The sequence below is a fragment of the Podarcis filfolensis genome, assembly GCF_964270895.1.
Source record: "Podarcis filfolensis genome assembly, chromosome: 9".
Taxonomy (NCBI): domain Eukaryota; kingdom Metazoa; phylum Chordata; class Lepidosauria; order Squamata; family Lacertidae; genus Podarcis; species Podarcis filfolensis.
The window spans coordinates 4,739,943-4,762,968 of NC_139610.1; the positions used below are offsets into that span (position 1 = coordinate 4,739,943).

The 23,026-nt window shown below is 43.7% G+C and overlaps 1 protein-coding gene across 6 annotated transcripts; it reads left to right on the plus strand.

The window, feature by feature from the left end:
- The first annotated feature begins 3,473 nt into the window (after positions 1–3,473).
- Positions 3,474–22,996, plus strand: WFS1 (wolframin ER transmembrane glycoprotein). 6 transcript variants are annotated; one of them, XM_083630274.1, is made up of 8 exons: positions 3,474–3,971; positions 6,445–6,540; positions 14,386–14,468; positions 15,015–15,159; positions 16,792–16,962; positions 17,841–17,924; positions 19,692–19,837; positions 20,628–22,996. In XM_083630274.1, the coding sequence occupies exons 2-8, from the start codon at positions 6,450–6,452 to the stop codon at positions 22,428–22,430; spliced, it is 2,523 nt and encodes an 840-aa protein (XP_083486400.1). In that variant the 5' UTR covers positions 3,474–3,971; positions 6,445–6,449; the 3' UTR covers positions 22,431–22,996. The 6 variants fall into 6 exon arrangements, with proteins under 6 accessions (XP_083486400.1, XP_083486402.1, XP_083486401.1 ...); XM_083630276.1 differs by having other exon boundaries at positions 3,490–3,971; positions 6,448–6,540; XM_083630275.1 differs by having other exon boundaries at positions 3,494–4,011.
- The last annotated feature ends 30 nt before the right edge of the window (positions 22,997–23,026 follow it).

The following is a 23,026-nucleotide window of genomic DNA, read 5'->3' on the forward strand; positions in this document are numbered from 1 at the left end:
AGAATATGGAACACGATGCCTAGGAAATCAATCTCAGCAAAGTTTAAAGGCTCTACCCTTAATACAACCAGTAGGTGGCACTGTGCACCCACGAATTTACCACATATTAACCTCAATCTCCGCCCCAAATGCTGGCTCTGTGAAAAAAACATAACTATGTATTTCATGTTACCCACTGGCAGCTTTTGGGGAGACGGAGTTGTTATAAACAAGACAATAATTGACCCCAACCCCTTTCTTAGCTGAAATAGGGTTGTGGCATTGGCCAAACAAATATGATTTGGATAAATAATTGATTCTATATTTCTTGTTAGCTGACAGGGTGGTTATGGCAAGAAAATTGAAATATTTAGAGGGATTTAATAAGGATTTATGGTATAGTCAAATCTGGTCGATAGCTATTGCTGAAAAACTAACCCCAAATTTAAAGGTATACTAGCGGGCAAACAATCAACATTTAATTTTCTACTATGTGTTGGGGAAAATTATTATTATTAATTATTGATTACTACAATGCATCCTGTAAAACATTCTGCTCTTTGGAATTCTTAGTAACTTTTCAGCTTTAAGTGAGAATATAAGAAGACCTCACTGACAATATTCTGATATTTATAAATAAAACAAATCATTTTTAAAAATCACCACCCCACAACACCAATAATTATTTTGGTGACTTAAATTTGTATTTGGTGTATGTGTGTTTAATTCTAATTTGCATTCAGTTGAATTGTTCACCCCCCCTTTATTTCTTTATTGATATAATGGGTCAGGCCTATGACTTGTAACTACAGGTTGCTGACTTGACTACAGTATTTGACTTTATAGGAACAAAACATTTTCTGGTGCTGAAGAGAAGCAATGAGAAACCATGCTGAGCTCTGCCCGTTAAGTGATTTGCTGTATTTGTATATGTTATGGCTACCAGATGTCACCAGATTTCATTTAACGTCCCCAGATTTATATTTTAAGTATTGTAGATTTATTAGTAGGGAATGAATGTTGTGTGATTGGTTCAGTGGCACAAGACACATCATATGGGGACTTCCGGTGAGGCAAGATGGCGGGCGCACGGCAGTGAGCAGCTCCTGAAGCCACTGCCAAGAGGGAACCGGGGACACCCAGCATGTCAACTGGGGGAAACCACTGACCCCCCCAAATCAATCTGGGAGCAAGAGCGCCCAGCCACCTGGCCAACTGCCCACAGAAGATATTACTTCTTCTTTTTTAAAAAAAAAACTTGAAAAAATTTTTTTTCTCTTTTTTAAAAAAAGTGTCCCTGGATTCTTTGAAAAAAATCTGGTAACCTTATTATACGTTCCAGAACTAACTTCTAACAATTGCTTTATTTGTCCACTTGTAAGCTCTGTGGGTTAAACCACAGAGCCTAGGGCTTGCCGATCAGAAGGTCGGCAGTTCGAATCCCCGCGATGGGGTGAGCTCCCATTGCTCAGTCCCTGCTCCTGCCAACCTAGCAGTTCGAAAGCACATCAAAGTGCAAGTAGATAAATCGGTACCACTCTGGCGGGAAGGTAAACGGCGTTTCCGTGCGCTGCTCTGGTTCGCCAGAAGAGGCTTAGTCACGCTGGCCACATGACCCGGAAGCTGCACGCCGGCTCCCTCAGCCAATAAAGCGAGATGAGCGCCGCAACCCCAGAGTCATCCACGACTGGACCTAATGGTCAGGAGTCCCTTTACCTTACTAAGCTATAGTCCAAAATCAGAACAAGCAGATAGGATTCTGTTGGCTATGCTGACTGCAGTTGGGCCTGAGACTGAAAAGAACCCAAGGAATTTCTCGAGTACTGATGCATTCCGGTCATTTTCTTCCACAAATTTTATACCTAGAGATAGTTGTTGTATGCCAGAAATGTGTGCTGCGAAAACTGATAATCTCGTAAAAGTGTCAGCCTTCAGAACATCTTCCCTCAAAATTTGGCCACACTATTTTATTAACTCATTCTGCATTCTTGTAGATGTGTATTTAGTGTTGCGTATTTAGCCCATTGTTGTGAACTATGAGTTACAGCTCATGGTTGGTTTCAAGTGAGACAGGCTACAGGTTGGGGTTTCTGCAGGGCCAAACCACAGGTTAGCGCTGGATCAAGACTGAGGAAGGAGTGGAGTGGTGGTGGTTTTGGTTCTGTGCACCAACATGATTGCTTCTACTTGCCAAGTTATGGTGTGGCTAAGCACTGCATGGAAACCTGGCTTTTCAGTGACACTTGTGCAATTCAGAATTTTTCTTTATTATCCACCATTTTGGAAATGATTCTTCTCAGTTTAAAGAGAGAGGCTGAAGCATGAATGAATAGTAATAGCTGCTAATCTTTGAGTTAGTACTATTCTCATAGCAGATGTTAATCAAAGTTGCAGACAGAAGGCAAAGCAATGAGTTTTGCTTTTTTTAAAAAAGCAGCATTAGCATTGGGTGCCTTAGTTTCCAGTAGAAAAATTTCAAATGCTCTGCAACAACACAAGATTTTGAGTGGTATTAATTAGCAACCCGGGTTTGAGGCGTCACTGAAATGCGCATTTTTGGGGCGCTGCAAAACATGAGGGTTGGGCTCTGCAAAACTTTGGCCCGGTTTGGAGTAAATGGGAGAATGGGAGTGGCGTTACTACGATCCCTGGTTGGACGTAGCAGTTACTCAGTTCGGGAGAGGGGGTGCTGCAGCAGCAGAAAGCAAGCTTTGCGCTGGAAATGCTTGCAGAGCTTTGGCGGGGGGTCCCCGATGTTGGGGTTCCAAGTTAATTCAGCAGGAAAACCTCCCGGGGCAGACACAAGAGCTACCCACCCTGGAAGAGTGGCAGATGAAGGTGATGGACTATATGGAATTGGCGGAAATGACTGGCAGAATCGGAGACCAGGGAGAAGAGACGGTGGAGGAAGACTGGAAGAAATTTAAAGACTATCTTCAGAAATATTGTAAAATTAATGAATGTTAAAATGATGTTTGGATTGGAAATAAGTGGCATTAGCAACAAAGTTAATAAGAATATGCAAAAATGAATTGATAAATGGATGAAAATATAGAGTTATAATATGTTAAGATATAGAGTTAAGATAAACGAAAGAGGGTAAGGATTTGCTGATTTGATTATTTAAATGGGAATACAAAAAGGGGAGGTGTGAGGAGGCCAAGGAAACAAGCTAATGAGTTTAAAGTTACAAAAACGGATTTGTTTTTAATTCTTTTTTATCTATTTGTTTTTTGTATTTTGTATTTTTATTCTTCCTTTTTCTTTTTTTATGTATTTTTGTATGTTCTCTTTTTTGTATCTCTTTTTTTTATATGACTTTTTTATTTTTGTAAACTTATGTTTTTGTAAAACCTCAATAAATATCTTTAAAAAAAAAAAGGAAAACCTCCCGGGGCAAGAGCCGGCCTTGCGCACCGCCCTCCCCTCGCGCCTCCCGGCCTTTCCTGGGAGTCGCGGCCGGCGAGGGGCGGGCAGGAAGCAGCTGGCCAGCGGAGCTCCTCCCGGGCCGGACGGGGAGGGGCTGCGGGGACGCGCGGCCAGCTTCGCGGGGACTCGCCCCGGCGCCCCGTCCGCGCCTCCAGGTGAGGCGGGTGGCCGGAGGGCTCGGCTGCCCTGACCGACCCAGTCGTCCGTCCCCGCTTGGCCCTTCCCGGGCGAGGAGCGGAGAGCGCCTGGCGCGCCCCTGGCGGAAAGACTTCCTCGGGAGTGAGCCCCACCCGCCGCCGGAGTTGCTGCTGCCGGGAGGAGGCGGCTTTCCCCTCGGCGGGGCGGGGCGCGCTGGGCGACGAGGAGGCGGCCCCCTCGCGCTCGGGGCGCCGCTGCTGCTGGTGCCGGTTGGGCGCGCTGCTCTTCGCTCCGGGAGCTGCTGCTCGGCGACCAGAGGAGCGAGGGCGCGGTGGGCGAGGTTGCGCCGAGCGGCTCGGGGCGCCGCGCCCGGTGGAGGCCGGGCGACCCGGGGCTGCTCCGAAGAGGCGGCTCTGCCGGGCGAGGTAACTCTTTCGCGTCGAGGAAAAAGGCTCACGGCGTAATGTATGTCTCTTACTCAGCATATTTTGGAGCGGAGCCTGGCGCTTCTCCAGCCACGCTTGCTATATTCATGAGAAGCCGCATTAAAATAAATCCCCAGCGCCTCTTTTGGGGCGCCCTCCGCTCTCCATTGCCACTCCCTCCTTGGATTCCCCACTCCCAAGCGCAGAACCAGAAAGCTGACGTTTCTTCCATCTCACCCTCGCCTTTTGTGGAAACCTCTCCTAGCGGGGTTGCTGTCTGAGCAGACAATTGTTCCGATTTCATTTTGAACAGTAACTTTAAAATTAATGTGCCTTTTCCAAAACCTTTGGCTCCGAGACGGTTAGCTCATTTTGGCATGCAGAGCGAGCTGCTTGTTTATTGGCGGCGGTGATGGTGAGGATAAACGGGGAAACCTTCCTTTCCCCCATTTCAGCTTTCCCCTCGCAGCGCCCGCTTCTTGCATTGAGAATTTGCCCTTTTTTATAGTTCTGCAAACTCTTTGCAGGAGCCGCGCTTGGGCCGCAAGCAGAAATGGAAGCTGCTGGCCGGAGCTCTGTCTCTGCAGTGAGCTGGCTCCGCGTCCTCCGAGAAATTCAAGAACTAAACCGGACAGCTGCAGAGGCAGCTTTTGTAGCTTCCGTATCAGCATGGAAAACTTTGAACAGTGCCCGCTGAACTGACCTTGTAAAAACAATTCTGCTTGCAACAACCTAATAGTGTTCGATGGATATTCTGAAACTTGCATAGGCTTCATCTTTTCGGATTTGTTATTTTATCGGGTGTTAATACTTGTAATCTACTCTCTGCATTTGAGACTGGCTATCCTAGAGGGAAAACTGGCTGTCAGACGAATTGTTATGCCCCTGGGATAACCAGACTCCAGTTTTTGCCCATAGTTATCTCTATGGAATCTTGTAAACAAGACTCCTTCCCTCTAGTTGCCAACATGAGCAGCTGAGTGCTGGCAGGATTGGAGCCAGATCTGGGTGACTGAGAAGCAAGAGGCAGGCTTGGGTGAATCCTGAGGTATGTGGAAGTATAAAACTTCTTTTTTTAATCCCAAAGGGCACCCCCACCCCAGAAAAATCCACTGACGACAGAATGCTTAGGGTCTTCAGGGGCAACAAAATGTGTCATTTCCGTTGGGCGGGGGGGGGGCAGAGAAGGGAAGTGCCCATTTTGAGCTCCTTATTGTATCCTGGATAGTACTATTATTGTAGTCTAGCTGGAATCCTGAGCAAGAACACTCCTGATCGGATACTGCGGCATTTTTCTGTAGGTCCCTCTTGTGTTCCTTGATCATCTTAACTGGCAGTAGAGGTTAGTCAAGTATTTTTTAAAGCATCAATCTAATCAATATATAATATTGATTATATAAGCCACTAGAAGCAATACAATCATCAGATGGTTTGAGACTTGCAGTTAGCTAAATGCAACAAAATGTTTCAGTTTGGAGTGCATCTGTTCGGGGTTCTAGGTCCACACCTGGTGAACATGCTCAGTCCTCATTGGCTGCTTTTGTTGCTGTTTTCTCTATGGCCAAGACACATTTATGCCTGGCTCAGTTTCCCCACCGATGTTTATGGACATTTATTTCTTCCTGGCATTATATAAAAATAGCTTCTCATTGTGAACCAGGCAGCTCCCTCTCCAGACAATGAGACTCCCCCCCCCCCCAATGGATATCTAAATACCGAATGATATAGCTATGGTTCTCCATGCTCGCATTTCAACTGCTCCATTTCATTTCCCTCACCACCCAGTTTACAGGCTGCTGCTGCTTCTTCTTCTTCTTTGTTTTTAACCTTCCATGCCGCTGATCTGTTATGGGGCTCTTTGGGGGATTCCTCTGTTAGGTTCCCCTTCTTTTTTTATCCCCTGCACAAAATGTTCACTGCCTGTAGTGTATTTGGTCAAGCAGCTGACAGGCATGCGAAGCCTCATAAGGAGGAGAGGGTGACTACTAATTTCCTCTTCTTGCATGCAGGTCCTTGTAAACAGATATCGGGTGGGTCAAAATCTGTGTGTGTTAGAACTTATTACACATCCTGATACGAGCAGCAGTCAATGTTATGAGCTTCTTGCTGAGTAAAAACATGTACCTTGAATGAGAGCGAATGCTTAGAAAGATGATCTGGTGTAATATGACCCATATTTATTGAAGGAGGGGGGCCAGTTCAGGGCTCTTGTTTGAAGAAGAATTGAAGAACTAGGGGGGAAACAATATCCAGCATGATCCTGTGCATGCTTCCTTGGTAAACTGGAATAGGATTGCCGCATTTCTTTCTGAAATACATTTTGTAATTAGTTTGCTTTTCTCTCAAAAGATAAGCATTAGACCTTGATCATTTCCATATGCATTACTATTTTATTATTTTCAAGGTTAAGAAATTAAAAACAGCACACAGTGGCTATAAACTTTCTCCAATCTCTGTTATTTCTAATCTGTAGCAGAAATGGATTCCAAACAAGATCCTGCTTCGGGCATCCATTACACTCAGCTTGGAAGATCCCAACTAAATGCAGCTGCTGGTGCTGAAGGCCAAGGTGAGGGAAATCAGAAACCTTGATCGTCTTCTGGAGATTTAGTTCTTGTCTACTTAGTTCCACCTCAATTTGCCAAACAGGCAGAAAGGGATTGTTGAGATGAACAGGACGCATGAGGCGTGAAATGGATTGTACTTGCTGTGAAATAGGGTTTTGTCACTTTCTCAAGTAGTAGTAAGATCATCCTGGCACTCCCAAGACTGGGAGGAGTGTGGCCACAGCATTGCTAAAGTGGTTGGAGTACCGTATTTTTCACTCTATAGGACACACCGGACCATAGGAGGGGGAGAACAGGAAAAAAAATTCTCCGCCTCTCTGCTCAGCGCCCCTTCAGTGAAGCAGTAGGAGAAACAGAGCCCCTTCCATTTCTCTTCCCGCTTCGTTGAAGGGGCGCTGCGCGGAGAGGGAAAACTGTGCAGCGTCTCTCCAGCGAAGCGAAGCCTGGAGAGCAAGAGGGATCGGTGTGCACCGACCCCTCCCGCTCTCCAGGCTTCAGACGGCTATCCACAAGCCTTCGGAGTGCAGCGCTCCGCTCTGAAGGCTTGCGGATAGCTGCCTGAAACCCCCGGAGTGCAGTGGCAGTTCACGCTGCGCTCCGGGGGCTTCAGGCTTCTTCTTTTTAGCCGCGGGGCTGGGGCGGGGGAAGCCCGAGCTTCCCCCGACCCCAGCCCCCAGAACAGGTCGGGGAGCAGCGGTCCCTTCTCCCTCCTGGGGAAAAGCCTGCAAGAGCCATGCGAAGGTCATGGGGGCTTTTCCTGCCTGCCTCCCCCCTGCATTCGCTCCATAGGACGCGCAGGCTTTTCCCCTTAGTTTTTAAGAGGGAAAAAGTGCGTCCTATGGAGCGAAAAATACGGTATATTTGTAGCGTAGGGACAACTTTCCTGCTTGGAAGGAGGAAAGGCTGGTGGGGGTTTCCTTGACCAGCCAAAACACCCAAAGTGCCTTGGCCAAGCAGGAGCCAGCTGGACAGACCCTGCACCTCTTTCCTGTGGCTTCCACGTGCACCTCAGCCTCATGGTGGCCAAACCAGCCTGGGGAGGGACAGGTTGACACAGGTTTGGGGTGGGCTACAAAGGCCAGTCAAAAATCTTGGACCTCATTAATATCATTGTTTCTCTTAATTATCCCCTCATAGTCTAATATCAAGGGTTTTTATCATGTTTCTTAGAATAGAAAAGTTGCTCTGAATTTGGGGTGTCAAGGGAGGCAGTGGTCCATCCCCCCCCCAGAAGTATTCATGCTCAGATTCCACTCACGCAAATGTCTCTCCCTGCCCTACAGAGCAGCCTGGGTGACATGTGGCAAGACTACTGTGGTTTGCTGGTTCAAGTCCTGCCGAGGGAGACTGTACCCTTGGGGACCAGTATCTGGTCTGGTCGTCCTGATCCAATAGCTGTGGGAAAACGTGGCAAGTGTAAACCTGTTGATCACAATTGCCAGGAGTCTCATTAAGACTACTCTATTCTGAGATTGCTAAAATAATAAAGTAATATTTAGCAAATGCCATTGTTTAGTAAATATTTAATTAGTCTGGGTTTTTTTCTGGATGGCAACTGTTGAAAGCGTGGATCTTGGGTCTAATCTACTCTTCAATGTCCATCAATGCAGGCATTTGATGTGCTTATAAGTCTTCAAATTGTTTGAAAGTTTTGCTTACATTGGGTCTTGCTAGAAAGTGGATAACTTAAAATTGCTAAAAACGCATCTGGAGCGGCACAGAAGGGTCCTGTCAGATTCAGCCAGTTGCCTGATCTGCACCATGAATGACACACTGGATTAATCTTTAGACTGTTTGCTAGGTTTCAACCAGAGATTTGGGAAAGAAAGTTAGTTGGATGTAGAGTTGCCTCCTGCCAGATGGTTTATTTGTGAAAGAAGGAAAGAGTGCACCTGTACAACAATGAAGATTGACTAGTTCCTGTATTGTTGTTGTTTACTTATACAGTGGTACCTCTAGTTACAGACTCGATCCGTTCCGGGGCGCCGTTCATACCCCGAAAAGTCAGTAACCAGAGCTCCGCTTCTGTGCACACGCGTGGCACAATAGAGCGCTTCTGCGCACGTGTGCAGGGTGAAACCCGGAAGTATACACTTCCAGGTTTGCCGCGTTCGCAAGCCAAAAAGATGCAAAATGAACCTAACGCAACACGAGGTATGACTGTATATTGATTAGGTGACTACATTGAAACGGGGCCCTGTCCTGGTTTCTGATCCATAATTGACTTCTGACTTCTGCTCAATGATTGAAACTAAGATCTTCACGTCAAATCTTACTATGGACTAACATGAATTTATCTCTACTCATAAACTCTTACCTTTAATACTGTAACAAATTATTGTGTTATACATATCTTTATGAGTTTGAGTTTGTAATCTCTGTTTGAGTTTGTAATCCTTGTCAGAATACATACTTTTGAACGGATTAGTTTTTGTTACAATTGACTATTGATTTGCGAGTAGGGACCACTCCCAGTATTGAAACTTACATTGGCCAGAGTTCTTGGTGTGCTTTTTTCTTGTATATTGATTAGGGCTGAGGATCTCCTTTCATGCTTAAAAATACTCTGTGTGTTGGATCCAGGGTTTCCCATCTGTAAACAAAATGCCTTCAGTTCATGGAAGGCCCCCGGATCCAGTGGGATTCCCTGCAGGGGGAGTGGAGGAAGTGATTTTTGCCACATTTCCCCTTTCCTGCCTGCCATCTTACAACCCTTTGGAGCAGATTTTCTTGGGGCTGCGGGGAGATGGATGAATTGCCTCCTCTCATCCTTCCTCCTCTGTGAGCGGAATTGTGATGATTCCAAATCTGGATCAAACCCTATGTAAATGACTTTCATTGTTCTCTGAATAATTGGTGCCACATAAAAAAAAATCAAATTATCCTTTGTAACATGTCTTTTTTATTTCATTCTTGTGAAGTGTCAAGTGATTTGGCCCTTTTATTCCTCCACCTACATATCTTAAATGTGCTTCTTATTACTGTCACTGTGGGCGTAGAAATGTCATCCCCTTGGCACTTAGTGTGCCTGATAGCTTTTAGTTGAGGTGTGACTAACTCTCCAGTGATCACAGATGCTTGCGTAGCAATATCTCAGAATTCTTTCAGTGACTCCTGCTTCCGTGTAACACATTTAGAATGGGATTTTAAGGATGCCAAAACACCTATGGATACTTTCCTCCTGACACAAACATAACAAAATCCCATTCTGTAGTGGGATGGCATGTTTGTCATTGCTGCTGAAAACTGAATATAAGATGTTAATAATACTGTGTGGATTTCTCTCTTCACTCTCAGTATTGCTGACCAGTAGATACCATATTTTTCGCTCCATAAGACGCACTTTTTCCCTCCTAAAAGGTAAGGGGAAATGTGTGTGCGTCTTATGGAGAGAATGCAGGGGGGGCAGGCAGGAAAAGCCCCCAAGCCTCCCTCCCCAGGAGGGAGAAGGGACTGATGCGGCCAGTCAGTCCCTTCTCCCTCCTCGTAGAAAAGCCCACAGGAGCAGCATGCTCCTTTAAGGGTGCGCGGCTCCTGTGGGCTTTTGTGGGAGGTGGGGGAATTGCCATAGCCACGTGCAGCCTCTCCCGGCTGGAGGGGCTGCGCGCGGCTAAAGAAGCCAAGACAGCGAGTGGGATGGATCACGCCGGCTGTCTTGGCTTCTGCCATAGCCGTGTGCAGCCTCTCCAGGCTGGGGAGGTTGCGGACAGCTAAAGAGGAAGCCAAGATAGCGAGCGGGATGGATCACGCTCGCTGTCTTGGCTTTTTTGCTCTTCGGGGCTGGGGAGGGGAACCTGGGCTTCCCCCGGCAGCCCCAAGAAGCTCTGGGAGAAGCAGACAGGCTGCGCGCAGCCTGTCCGCTGCTCTTTGGGGCTGGGGGGGGAATAATTTTTTTCTTCTTGATTTCCCCCTCCAAAAACTAGGTGCGCCTTATGGTCCGGTGCGCCTTATGGAGCGAAAAATACGATACATCTACTTTGCTTATAGAATCTCTAGTTAAGTAGCTTTCTTTTTGCTCATTTTCATAGTTACAGCAAAATCAACTGCATTTCTTGTTTAGTCTAGTAAATAGCTAATCTCTTCATCATTTTTAGGGGGGAGAACACATTTATTGTATGTGCTGACTCCTACTTTGCAGAAGATTATTTATGTATTTGTTTATTTGAGGGATGCTGAAGGACATTGCCAAAAGCAGGTGGGATATGGAACCTGGCTCCAGAGACAACGACACTTTTGGGGCAGTTTCCTACTTCCTGATTAGAGAGAGACCTGAAGGAGCTGAGCAACAAAAAACACTTTTTTTTTACCCCAGTGGGGATAAAATAATAATAATAATAATTTATTATTTATACCCTGCCCATCTGGCTAGGTTTCCCCAGCCACTCTGGGCGGCTTCCAACAAAATATTAAAATACAGTGGTCTGATAAACATTAAAAGCTTCCCTAAACAGGGCTGTCTTCAGAAGTCTTCTAAAAGACTGGTAGTTGTTGTTCTCTTTGACATCTGGTGGGAGGGCGTTCCACAGGGTGGGCGCCACTAGCAAGAAGACCCTCTGCCTGGTTCCCTGTAACTTGGCTTCTTGCAGTGAGGGAACCGCCAGAAGGCCCTTGGAGCTGGACCTCAGTGTCCGGGCAGAATGATGGGGGTGGTGGAGCAACAACTTGGGGTTTTTTTTTGAGTTTGAGCAAGTGGCTACTCTCCTCCCTCTAAGGCAGGCATGGGCAAACTCGGCCCTTCAGATGGTTTGGGACTACAATTCCCATCATCCCTGACCACTGGTCTTGTTAGCTAGGGATCATGGGAGTTGTAGTCCCAAAACGTCTGGAGGGTCAAGTTTGTCCATGCCTGCTCTAAGGGTATCTCTAAATGGAGCAGTGCCCTGGATGGCCATGAAATTTTACAGTGTCCCCTGAAACCCGATTGCTGGTGGTAATGGAGCATGACTCTCCTTCCACAGAACTGGCAGGCCCAAAAAGAATTTGAGGTAGTGTTGTTCTACTTAATTCTTGCAAATGGTATATCTTTCAAGGGTCTTTGGGAGGGGGCCTGAAGGAGGCAGCAGTGGAACCTTGCACCCTCTTTATTCTGTGGTGGCCAGGCATCTTGACCATGCAAGAAGTAAGCAAGTGTCCCAGCATCTCAGATCCGTGGTGTGTCTACTGTGGGCTTTAGCAGGTGCCCATCATACTAACCCTGGTGACATTCGTTTGGGTATGAGTTGCAGTGTAAGCACAGATAGTTCTAATCAGGATTTATCAAAGCTGCTTGATCAGTGTAGTTTAAGAATGGAACGGGACTTGACACGTAGCATGTGGCCTGGTCCCTCCATGTGTAGCAGGATATTTATTCAGCCACAGAACTCGCTTCGAGGAGTATAAATAGACTCTAGAGAAGCTAAGAGTCTGTCCTTGTTAGATGAAATATCCACCAGTGTTTCAAAAGCAGAAGTTTCTATGTTAATTGCAAAGGGCTTGAGGGCCCGAATAGCCAGTGTGATGTAGGCATGTCTGCCACTAATAATGAAAGCTTTGCACCTACTGTCCTGCTGTAATGCCTGCTGGAACCCAGGGATTTCCCTCCACTTTGTTGGTTGCTGCTGTTGGAGGCTGAGGAAATGCCCTCTTTACAGCTGTTTCACCCCTTACTATTTTTTCAAAAGCAGATTGATTTGCTTGGGAATTATAAACCACTGAGCCTTGGGCTTGCTGATTGGAAGGTCTGTGGTTCGAATCCTCGGGATGGGGTGAGCTCTCATTCGGTCCTGGCTCCTGCCAACGTAGCAGTTCGAAAGCACGTCAAAGTGCAAGTAGATAAATAGGTGGGAAGGTAAATGGCGTTTCCGTGCGCTGCTCTGGTTCGCCAGAAGCGGCTTAGTCATGCTGGCCACATGACCCGGAAAAACTGTCTGCGGACAAACGTCGGCTCCCTCGGCCAGTAAAGCGAGATGAGCGCCGCAACCCCAGAGTCGTTCACAACTGGACTTAACTGTCAGGGGTCCTTTACCTTTTTAATTAGATAATCTGTTTGAAAATAACTTCTGCATAAAAATGTGATAGTACTGCTTAGTTTTCCTGAAATTGTCAGAGCTGCTGCTAATAAGGGGACTAGCCATAGAACCAAGTGAGAAAAAGATGAGGACGTCTGATGGACTTGCTTCAGATTGAATGTGGAAGAAGAGTTTCTTCATCGTCCACTGAATTGCAGGAAGGTGTATTGCTTTTAAAGAGTTAAGAAGAAATACTGCTGCCGGTTTCTTTCCTTCCAAGAATTAAGAAGGTGACCTTTGTAAAGTATGTGCTTGTTTTGAAGACCGGCCGTGCATTTGCATGAGTCAGAGCTTTTTGAAAGGCCCAGTTTCATGCTGAACATAAACTTATCATCCAAACAAAGATGAATTGCCTTCCAGAGGAGATGGAGGAAGAGAGAAAATGAAAATATACAAGCAGCTATGGTGGTCCTGAGACACAGTTTTTCAGCGTGTTGCACTGTTCTCACGAAAACAAACCATGGCGCTTTCTGGCCTAGAGAGGAAGTAGAAATCATGACTCACTTGCTGCTGTTCCAGTATAGCAGAGCTAGTACTATATCCACAGATCCACACCATCCGTTTAAAGCACTTAGACCACTTTAACAGTCATGGCTTCTCCCATAGGATCCTGGGGAGATTCTTAATGGTGCTGTCCACACACAGCTAAAATTCCCAGCTGTTGACAAACTACAGCTCCCAGGATTTTGCATAAATCTTAAAGTGGAACAAGAGTATTTTAAATATGTCGCAAGATATAGGACATAATATACAATTTGAGGATTGGGAAAAGTTGTGGAAGGTGGATTTGAAATTTACAGATTGTTCTCTCTTGAAAGAAAACTATATGAAAATGATCTATAGATGGTATATCACACCAGTACAAATGGAAAAAATGTACAAAACTGGGTCAAATACATGTTGGAAATAGAAAGAAAAAGAAGGTACTTTGTACCATATGTGTTGGGAATGTAGAGAAGTTAAAAAATTTTGGGAGATGATACATAACAAATTGAAAAAAAATGTTTAAAATGACATTTGTAAAGAAACCAGAAGCGTTTTTGTTAGGGATTTTAGGACGAAACCTGCCAAGAAAAACAAATAATCTATTTATGTATGCAACAATAGCGGCAAGAGTCTTGTTAGTACAAGGACTGAAGAATGAGGAAACCCCAACGAAGAACAATGGCAAGAAAAACCGATGAGTTATGCGGAGTTGGCAAAGTTGACATATAAATTACGTGAGAAGGACAATCGTGACTTCAAGGAAGAATGGGAACTTTTTACAAACTATCTAAAAAAACAACAAAATGATTTTGACTCCTTGGCAGGTTTTGAATAAACAACCACAAATTAATTAGTAGAATATACGACAGATAAGGCAAAGATATGTACAATTGTTAACATGCAGAGAATAATACGTGCAAACAAATCAGAGTGGGGAGTTGAGGGAAGTCTTTAGCGGGTGAGAGAGGGAGGGAAGGGGGGGAATAAGGGGAGGGAAATGTAATTGGCTATTTTGATTAATAATTTGTTTTGTTAAAATTGTTTAATATTTTTTTTTAAAAGAGTATTTTAAATATGTGGTGTGCCTGTGACCAAGATCCGGTTTGGGTTAACTAATTTATTACTCATGTCAGGCACAGCATCATTGTTTGTAAAGACTCGTTCTTGCAGCTGGAGATTTGACTGGCATTCCTGAAAAACCGAGTTTCAAGCGTCAGGGAGTACATGATCTGCTCAAGCAGTGCAGGTTGTAGATGGGCCCAGCCTCAATGCTCCTTTAGTAAACGCAAGTCTTTTTTTGCCTGCCTTCTGTAGAGACTGTGATGGAGGAGCCAGAGGAGCTCTTTGAAGAACTTCTGGAAAGAGCAAAAGCTGGAGAACCTAAAGCGCAGACAGAGGTAATTTTTCATGGTTGTCACTTTCCTGTATAGCTCTCTTTAAATAGTGCTGGATGCCATTTTTCTAATTATAGTTTAAAGTCTTATACTGTAGTTGTAACTTCATAGGATTATAAATGCGTTGCGCTGAATTTTCAGAGATTCCATTTTTACTACAGAAACTTGCAATTTGGAAAGATGTGAAACACAGGAGGGAAAGCATCTATTCCGTCCGTGGGGTAACACCAGTCTTTCCCCGCACTGCCCAGGTGAGGGCTGACCAGGACTTCATCCTGTCTTTGACTTAGAGCAACATATTTGGTCACTCCTACCCAGCTGTGTTACATCAAACACGGGAATAGATGTCAGCCGGGTTCATTTTGAAAGGAATCCTTGGTTTGCTGGTACTTTTCTTTCAGTATGAAGTATGCTATGGAATATGGCTGTTCGTAAGGAGAACCCTGATTTGGACGCAGAAGAGAATTGTAGAATCAAAGAGTTGTAGAGGTGGAAGAAACCCTATTTAAATTAAAACAAAAAATATATCTTTTTTCCATGTTTGTATAGGTGGGGAAGCACTACCTGAAGCTTGCAGAAGACCACGATGAGGAGCTGAACAGTTGCAGTGGGGTGGAGTGGTTGATCCTTGCTGCCAAACAGGGACGAAGGGAAGCTGTTAAACTGCTGAGGAGATGTTTAGCGGAAAGAAGAGGTATACATCCCTCCTGGTCCTTGACAATTAACACCTCCATTGTGAATTTCAAGAGACTTCTGTTGAGCTTCCTCAAGGATAAGCATGTTAGAAAAATCTCAAGATTCATTTTTATTCTATTTATTTTTATAATATTTATCCTGTCTGCTATGATCCTCCTTGCTAGGTGGAATCTACACACAGATTTTTAAAATGCTGTGAAAATGCTTTTTAAAAAAACGTTTTGTAAAATATATTGAATTTGCCATAGCTCACCATTGCCATCTAATGTCACATTTGTATATTGCACTTTACAACACACTTAAAACGTTTTATTTGCAGCTGTATAGCTGAGTCCCTAGTCCATGTTTAGCGGTCTAGCAGCTTCGTTTTGAACTTGTTGGAGCATGTGGGTTTTCATCAAAGGCAAAACCCAGCAAGAATGCACTGCAGCCATCTGAGCCTGCAAATTACTAGACAGAGTTTGACTAACTGAGGTTATGCAGTCTTTGTTCAGGAAAGCCCACAGTTAGTATATTAGCCTTGGCTAACAAAGGGCAATCCATAACACTGAAGCCATTTGATCCTTTAGCAACAGTTATAGATTCATGAGCTTTCCCAAGCTGCACGCCCCATGGTTATGGTGGAGTGAAGCCGTTTGCACAAGTCATTGAACAACATATTCCTGAATAGACGAACCACCCTCCATCAGCACCCTCATGGAATGAGTTTCCAGTTTTTGGCCTTCCTCTAGTCCAGCGGAAAATGTGTGTGGCTGGTAGCTTGCTTGGCTACATTTTTGTTCTTTGTGCACAGCCACTAACAAGGGGAAGACGAGATTCTTATATTCCAAGAATCTGCAGTTTTGTATACACTTTTAAAGGCCAGATGAGCAGTATGCAGAGGAATACTTAGTATTTACCAACAGAAAGAAAATAATTACCGTATTTTTTGCTCTATAAGACACACCAGACCATATGACGCACCTAGTTTTTGGAGGAGGAAAACAAGAAAAAATAATATTCTGAATCTCAGAAGCCAAAACAGCAAGAGGGATTTCTGTGCAGCAATCCCTCTTGCTGTTCTGGCTTCTGGGATAGCTGCGCAGCCTGTATTCGCTCCATAAGATGCACACACATTTCCCCTTCCTTTTTGGGAGGGAAAAAGTGAGTCTTGTAGAGCAAAAAATATGGTAGGTTTTTTTTTAATGGCATAATGTTGGAGAAGGGTTGTTGGTTTTGGCTACAATGAGAACCAGAAAGTGCATGTGATTCTTGCAGCTCCATTTGCTTAGCTCTCATGATCCGACTTGGCATCAGCCTCATGTCATGATCAGGCAAAATTCACTTCTCTACTCATCAACAAAACTCTTTTGGGTATTTAATTTATTAAGAAGAGTCTTTGTTCCAAAGGGTATTTAGATATGCCTCTGTAAAATACAGTGTGAATTAAGGAATTGCCTACTTACTTTAGCTGTATAAGATGTGAATTTAGAGTCTATGCGAGTAACCTAACTCTGGTTTGAAATGTGAGTTAGTTTTTGCAAGCACTTTGATATCTTTTGAAGTGACAAACTATTAAAAGGTGTCAACTCTTCCCTCAGCCTAGAAGGTGGGATAATCGTACCCAATTCATTTTCTTTCTTTACTTGAGGCATCACTTCAGAGAATGAACAAGAAGTGAAGAAATTATCATCAGAGACTGATTTAGAAAGAGCCGTGAGAAAGGCTGCGTTAGTCATGTACTGGAAACTAAACCCAAAGAAGAAAAAGCAGTTGGCTGTTTCAGAACTGTTAGAAAACGTTGGCCAAGTTGACAGTGAAGGTTTGTATCCAATATAATATAAAAGATGTACTGAACATGAATAATTCTTCCAAAATTAGAATGGTGTAATTAAACCTTTGCTGTAGGGAAAATTGCTTAAGAGAAAAAATGTTGCAGTGATAGTCATAGGTATTATTTCATTAAAACGTGCAAGTGGAAGAGCACATGAACTCCACTGTGCTTTCTGAGAATGTAAAGTGTCTGGAGACAATAGTACCTTATTTATTATGGCCATAAGAAGCAGCCTTTAAACTGAGTCAGACCATGATCCATCTAGCCTAGTATTTTCGCCCCGTCTGGCAGACTCCCCCAGGTTCTCAAGAAGAGACAGGTCCTTCCCAGTCCTATTTCCCAAGAACTGGAGATGCCCAGGAATCATAAGAATTAGTTGATTGATCTGTTAGGTGAATTACATATTCTTTTTCATTAATTGGGATTTTTTTTAAAAAAAAAACTATTATTTTTAACCCAAACCCAGCAGGTAGCACACTTAGGCACAGTATTTTATTTCTGATGTGTTACTGTGATATAAAGTGGCCCTCAAAGTTTAAGTGACAGTCTTCAGTTTTTCACACTATCTTCGCTCTCTTTGATTTCTCAAAAATTGCTCCTTCCTATGGCAAATAGGTTTCCATTTAAACAAGAGGCATTTTGGATAATTAATCAACTTTACATTCTAAACCATTGAAAGCTGTTGATTGAATCCCTGTAGAATCAGGCTTTACATTGCTTTTTTAAAACATGGGGGCCACAGCTATTTTGAAAGAGCAGATTGCTATGCTACACAATTGACTGATGCAGTATGTATAGCATTGGGGTGAGTTTCTCTTTCTTTGAATTTTCCCACTGATGCTGTGTGAAATACCTTGAACAAACAGGTGGTGAGGAACAGACTGGCGGCCCAGTTCCAAAAGCCGTACAGAAGCAAAGAAGGATGCTGGAACGTCTGGTGAGCAGCGAATGTAAGGAAGCATTTCTTCTGTTAAACTTGGATCTTACACACGGTTCGGGCTAATTCTTTTATCAGTTACCTTGTGAGAAAGATGTTGGAGATCATGTCCTCAGAATGTTTTCAGTTGGGCTCAAGATGCGGTTTTCTAACGGTTGCCCTCCAGTACCCTGCTGCGCTGCTCCAAATTGTTTTCCTTCACATTTGAGTCTTTTCCAAAGTGGGGAAGCAGACTTCCCATAAAGAGCCAGCAATGTTCAGTGGGTGGGGTGGGGGGACTTTGTTGGGGGAATTGGTGCACGGTCGCTGGGTGACCTTTGACCATTCACACTCTCATCATCATCATCATCATCATCATCATCAATATAAACTTTATTGCACTGGCATGGCATCATTCACAAAGGGAAGAAAAAGAAAACAACAATAACCACAAAAACCATGAAAACACCAGGCCCTGCAAATACAATAAACCATGATCACGTCTCCTAGAAGTTATTTGTTGCATACGATAGAAGAGCAGGGGGATCTCAGGTAGAATATGCCAGCTTAAATGTTCGAATCACCTGCATCATAACCTTACCTCTCAGGGTTCTTATGGGGGGAACCTCAGATGCTTTGCTTCTTGAAGGAAGGGCAGAAGGGAGAGGGGGCCTTGTGTCCATACATTGAGGCAGAGGATGGGCAAATAGCTTCTTTTGAGTATCTGAATTGACCTGCCACTTAACCCCTCAGGGGGTTGTATGCTGCTAAAGCAGGGAATGTCATGCTCATTGAGCAGTGCAAGTGGCCCTTTTCCAGCCATTTAAGGGTTTGGATAATCATCAGGGCCCACCAATAGGATCCTTAAGCTTCTGGGAAAGGGCCACCTTCCTCCCTCCCCCCCCCACACTCCCCCTTAAAGGGGGAGAGGAATCTTTTCTCTTAGCCTTTTTTATTCCAAGTGTCAAGACAGCTGTTGCTCAATATTTTCCACCATAACTGTTAAGTTTGAAGTTACAATTCTTTTTCTTTTTTCATAAAGTCATTATTCCTAAACTTAGTTTTATAGATTCTCCCAATTTGCCTGACAAGAAAGGCATAATTACTAGTCTGAAACTTCCTTGGATTATCACTTGGATCCTAAATGTAAACAACAAGGGGGGAAAAACAGACAAGAGCTAAAAAGACTAAGATCCTGTTTATTTCACAGGATGTTTAAAGGGCTAGTTCATTCAAAGTTCCTGAAATCCACTTTTTAAAAATAAAGGCATAGCAGTATTTTAATTATCTGTTTGGAACTTGGGAGTCACGGGCTCATCTTCATTGGCCATGATGACTGGGACTGATGGAAGCTGGAGTCCAAGATCTGGAGGACTACAGCTTCCCCATCTTTGGTTGATGAGATCAGCAGTTCAGGCCCATCGTTCAGGATTTGCATTTACTGGTGTATGTGACTGGCTGGCTTTGCAGAGTTTCATTTTACTCTTCATCCTTCGATCGCCATGACAATTCTAAATATTTTCTAGAATTTTATTTCCTCCACAGGCCCCTGCGGCAGTCATACAGTTGAATAGGCTTAAAGTTGCATAGTTAAGGACATAATAATCTTGAACTCATGACTTAAATGGGAGAGTCAAAAGGAAGAGAGTTTTGCCACGTTAAAAATGTTGATATCGGAACCAACTTTAAATCTAGTCTTGTTAGTTTATATGTGTTGTCACTGCTTAATAATTCACCATTAACCATTTTCTCTCAAGAAAAAAAAAGTTTTAGTAATGCATTTTGTGTTTACAACTTTCAGCTAAGAATTATATTGCCTTGGATGACTTTGTTGAAATTACCAAAAAGTATGCAAAAGGCATCATCCCAACCAACCTTCTGGTGCAGGATGATGATGACGATGAACTGGCAGGAAAGAGTCCAGAAGACCTTCCTCTTCGACTCAAGGTGAAATTTAAGTATAAGTGAGGAGGGCCAAGGTTCTGAAGTGTGAGAACTGAATGTAGCCTCATTTTTTCCTTTCCTTTCAATTGCTCTCCCTCTCTCTCTCTCGCTCTGTGTGTGTGTGTGTGTGTGTGTGTGTGTGTGTATCCGTATCCGTGTATCCTTCCCCAATCACAACTGTCATTGCAGGATACTTATTGTAAGAGGCTTTAGCAGGTCCAATTCCACACTCTTCATTCTCCTTTTGAAGAGGTTGCTTTTCTACTGGCAGCCAAAATTCTGTGTCATCTGTTTCCGTCTATAGACTTAATTGATAAACTCATATAATGTGCCTCTGGTTTCTTTACACTCTCTTTCTTTTTCTCTGTATAGACTCTCTACCACCTGGTCCTTGTCAGGCATTTGGGGGTTGGGTTTTAAAAAATTCCTTTAATTTGCAAACCTCTGCATATGTGGGGAGCCCCCCTTCCCCAGTGTGTAGAACCCAGGTTGCCTCTGCAAAAATATATATTTTTAAAAGGACTCATTTCACTTCCATCTCGTATGTACTTGGATCACCCGAGTTCACCATTTCAAGGGGATGAAATGGTGACAGGTTTTGTAATGTCTGTGGGCACTAGTTGAGAGCCCAACACAATGGCTATCACTATCAACTTGTTTGTTAAAAAGAAGAAGAAGCTTCTGAAACAGCTGATCAGGTTTGGCTTGATTGTCCATTCTGTCCAGGGGACGTGGGGTGGTACGTGATGCTACAAAAGAGTTGTTGCGTGAACTGCATTTTCTTTCTTTCCAGGTGATAAAGTTTCCACTTCATGCCATTATGGAAATCAAAGAGCACCTTATAGATCTTGCATCTAAAGCAGGAATGCATTGGCTTTCCACTATTATCCCAACACACCACATCAATGCTCTCATTTTCTTCTTCATCATCAGTAACCTGACCATTGACTTCTTTGCATTTTTTATCCCACTAGTTATCTTCTATCTGTCCTTCATTTCCATGGTGATTTGCACCCTGAAAGTATTCCAAGATAGCAAAGCTTGGGAAAACTTCCGCACCCTCACTGACTTGCTCCTTCGCTTTGAACCCAACCTAGATGTCGAGGAAGCGGAAGTGAATTTTGGCTGGAACCACTTAGAGCCCTACCTGTACTTCCTCCTCTCTGTGTTCTTTGTCATTTTCTCCTTCCCTGTAGCTAGTAAGGACTGGATCCCCTGCTCAGAGTTGGCCACTATCTCTGTTTTCTTCATGGTGACAAGTTACATGAGTTTGGGCGCAAGTGCCGAGCCCTACACACGAAGAGCGTTACTCACAGAAGTCGCGGCAGGTTCCCTCTCCTTATTGCCGGTTATACCTGTTCATTTGGGCCATTTGAAGCTACTGGGGAAAACCTTTTACAGCATTCCTGTTGGCCACTTCTTTGTCCTGAATGTGAGCGTTCCCTGCATTTTGTTTTTATATTTGTTTTATCTCTTCTTCAGAATGGCACAGATGAGGAATTTCAAAGGTACCTATTGCTACCTGGTTCCTTATTTAGTGTGCTTTATGTGGTGTGAACTGTCAGTGGTGATTTTGAAAGAATCCTCTGGCATTGGGCTAATTCGTGCCTCGGTTGGCTACTTCCTTTTCCTCTTTGCTCTTCCTGTTCTCATGGTAGGCATTGCACTGATGTGCCTCGTCCACTTCATAAAATGGTTCATAACATTAGAGCTCATGAAGATTGTGGTAACTCTTCTGTTATGTGCTGTTCCGTTGCTTTTTCGATGGTGGACAAAGGCCAGCATCTCTGTGGTTGAAATTGTGAAATCCCTAACAAAGAGTTCTATAGTTAAGCTTATTTTGGTGTGGATTACTGCCATAGTGTTGTTCTGTTGGTTTTATGTGTACCGCTCAGAGGGGATGAAGGTGTATAACTCTACCTTGACGTGGAATCAGTATGGGTTCTTGTGTGGTCCCCGGGCTTGGAAGGAAACTAACATGGCGCGCACCCAAATCTTATGTAGTCATCTGGAGGGCCATAGAGTGACTTGGACGGGAAGGTTCAAATACGTGAGAGTTACTGACATCGACAATAGTGCAGAATCAGCAGTAAACATGCTTCCTTTTTTCATTGGTGACTGGTTGAGGTGCTTGTACGGTGAAACATATCCAGCATGTGATCCCCAAAATGTAACCCTGGAAGAGGAGGAACTCTGTCGTCTAAAGTATCTGACAAAACACGACTGCCACATGAAAAGGTTTGACCGCTATAAATTTGAAATAACGGTCGGCATGCCTTTCAATGGAAGCAAGGTTATGGAAGAGGACGATGTAACCAAAGATATTGTGCTGAAGGCAAGCAACGAGTTTAAGAAAGTGTTACTGAACTTGAGGCAAGGAAGTGTCATTGAGTTCAGTACCATCCTGGAAGGCCGTCTTGGCAGCAAATGGCCTGTATTTGAGCTGAAAGCCATTTCTTGCTTGAATTGCATGTCTAAACTTTCTCCTGCAGGAAGGCATGTGAAACTAGAGCATGACTGGCGAAGCACCGTCCAGAAAGCTCTCAGATTTGCCTTTGATTTTTTCTTCTCCCCATTTTTGTCAGTTGCATGCTGAATTTTAATTGTCATATCTGCACAACCAAAGATTTGGCTTAAAAACAAGTTATAAAAATGTTTCAAAGGAATGAAATTAGTTTTGAGTACAATGCACAATGCCATCTTAGTAATTTCTGTGCTGGACATGTCTATATGTGAAAAACATTATTTGCCTATTAAAAGCATGAACAGTGTTTCCTACAAGAGCTGATTTTTAACATCAGGCAGAAATATTAAAAGCACTTTATTTAGATAATTCACTCTTCCACTCTCCTATACTTAAAGCTGACTTCATGGGTGACAACTGTCTAGTGCCAGTTATGTAGTGATTCATACAAAAATATTAACTGTGCTATGAGATAGAAATCGTGTATTCGGTGTTGGAGAATGACAGACTTAAATCAGTCATCAGTTTTGTTGAAAGTATTCTTGAACAGAAAAGTACTTTGTGTGATCATAGTGGAAAATCTGAATGGCTAATGTGTCAGAATCTGCACTGAAGGTGGAAATGGACATCTGGCTAATGGTCTGTATATATGAATACAAACACAAAATTAAACAAGGATTCAAAATCTACATTATAAAGATTTGTAGTCTTATTTGAATGCACTTTTG